This window comes from Condylura cristata, unplaced genomic scaffold (assembly GCF_000260355.1).
Source record: "Condylura cristata isolate star-nosed mole 26May11 unplaced genomic scaffold, ConCri1.0 scaffold00009, whole genome shotgun sequence".
Classification (NCBI taxonomy): Eukaryota; Metazoa; Chordata; class Mammalia; order Eulipotyphla; family Talpidae; genus Condylura; species Condylura cristata.
The window spans coordinates 47,123-48,817 of record NW_004567110.1 but is presented as its reverse complement, the minus strand read 5'-3'; the positions used below and the strand labels follow the sequence as shown (position 1 = coordinate 48,817).

General features: G+C 72.3%; 1 protein-coding gene across 1 annotated transcript in view; it reads left to right on the top strand.

Annotated features, from left to right (window-relative positions):
* The window catches only part of GAS8 (growth arrest-specific 8), a 9,619-nt gene extending 8,251 nt beyond the window's left edge, over positions 1-1,368 (top strand). The window contains exons 9-10 of the mRNA XM_012722841.1: positions 46-387; positions 1,154-1,368. Of these exons, the coding sequence (XP_012578295.1) occupies positions 46-387; positions 1,154-1,303 (492 nt within the window). The 3' untranslated portion in view covers positions 1,304-1,368. The remainder of the gene's footprint in view (positions 1-45; positions 388-1,153) is intronic.
* Positions 1,369-1,695: the final 327 nt, after the last annotated feature.

Genomic DNA, 1,695 nt, shown 5'->3' with positions numbered 1-1,695 from the left:
CCCGCAGGCCCCGGGCGCGGGTGGGGGTGGGGCCCAGTTTGGGGGTGCAGGCTGAGGCGAGGGGCCCTGGCCCTGCTGCACCCGGAGGCTGGGCTGGGCCCGGTAGGGACAGGCTCGGGGCTGCGCCTGCCCCCTGGTGCTGAAGGGGAGGCGCCTGTCCTCTCCGCTGGGCAGTGGCCAGCCCGGAAGCCCGAGCTGTGCTGGTCCAGGGCCGCAAGCTCAGCCAGCCTGTGGCTTTCACCCTGGAGGCGGTTCCATGGGACGTTCCGGGGGTCCCCAGCCCCTGCCCCCCGCCTCCTCACCCCAGCCCCTCCCCCCCAGGACGTCCTGGACTCCAAGAACAGCACCATCAAGGACCTGCAGTACGAGCTGGCCCGCGTCTGCAAGGTGGGCACCAGCCGCAGCCCCTCGGGGCCCCGTCCCGCCGCTCTCTCCCGCCCCAAGCGGCTGCCAGCTCCCGGCCTGTCCTGGGGCCCTGGGTGGGTGGCGCGTGCCCGCACCCGGGGCTTGTCCCTCCAGTGGCCTCCCGGCCGGCTCCACCCCGGTGCGGCCGCCTCTGGCGACGGAGGGCTGGCCACCGCCGGCAGGCACAGCGGCCTGGTCCTCCCAGGCTGAAGGCCCACGCCCGCACGGGGGCGGGGTCAGCACTGACCGGGTCTGGCTCCCCCGGGGCCCAGGCACACGTAGCAGGAGCTGCCCGTGAGGGGCTCAGGCCCCCGGAAGGGGAGGCGGGAGAGGCTGTGCCAGCGGGTGGGGCGGCACACCAGGCTGCCCGGCCCCTCCCCACGCCCGGCGCCTCCCCGGGTCCTGTGGCTGGATGTGCCACAGGGGAGGGGCAGGCCCGGCCGTGCTGCGGCCAGCCCTGCTTCACCGTGGCCTTGGTCTGGGTCCTGCCCTGTGGTGCTTCTGCGGAGCTAGCTGGACACTCACACACTGTCCAGGCCTCGTTGAGCCCAGCCTTCCTGAGACCCACTTCCTAGAGTGGGAAATGGGGCCAGGGCTGTGGGCCCCGGTGGGTGGTCAGGAAGTGGCCACTGCTGGACACGCAGGGAAGGGGCCAGGCAGGAGCCGCGCCTGGGGCCAGGGGCCAGGCGCAGGCTGCCGCTGTGCGGTGACCGGGCAGAGCTGAGCGGTGCCCACGCCTCGCCCACAGGCCCACAACGACCTGCTGCGGACCTACGAGGCCAAGCTCCTGGCCTTCGGGATCCCCCTGGACAACGTGGGCTTCAAGCCGCTGGAGACAGCCGTGGTGGGGCAGACGCTGGGCCAGGGCCCCGCGGGACTCGTGGGCACCCCAACATAGCCGCGGACGGCCCCGCACGGGGGCCTCGAGGCTCCAGTCGTTAGCAAATGAAGGTTTCCACAGCCGCCGCGTGTCCTCTTGCCTGGCAGGGGCCGCCCGGGGCCAGCCCGCCCGCCTCCCCGGCTGCCTCCTGGGCCCGTCTGGCCCCACACCTGAAGAGAGGGAGAGCAGGCTTGTGGTCGGAGCACCCCCAGGCCGCCGGTCCAGGGAGCCCCACAACAGGAGAACCCGCCAGCGCCCTGCAGCTCACTGAAACAAGGTGAGCGGCATCTCCATGGACTGACCAGGAAGGACAGAGCTGTCCCGCAGGCTGGTGCAGGCCAAGGGCGCCCCCAGGCCGTGTGAGAGTAACCGACGCGAGAAAACACTGAAAACGTATTTTCAGGAATAAA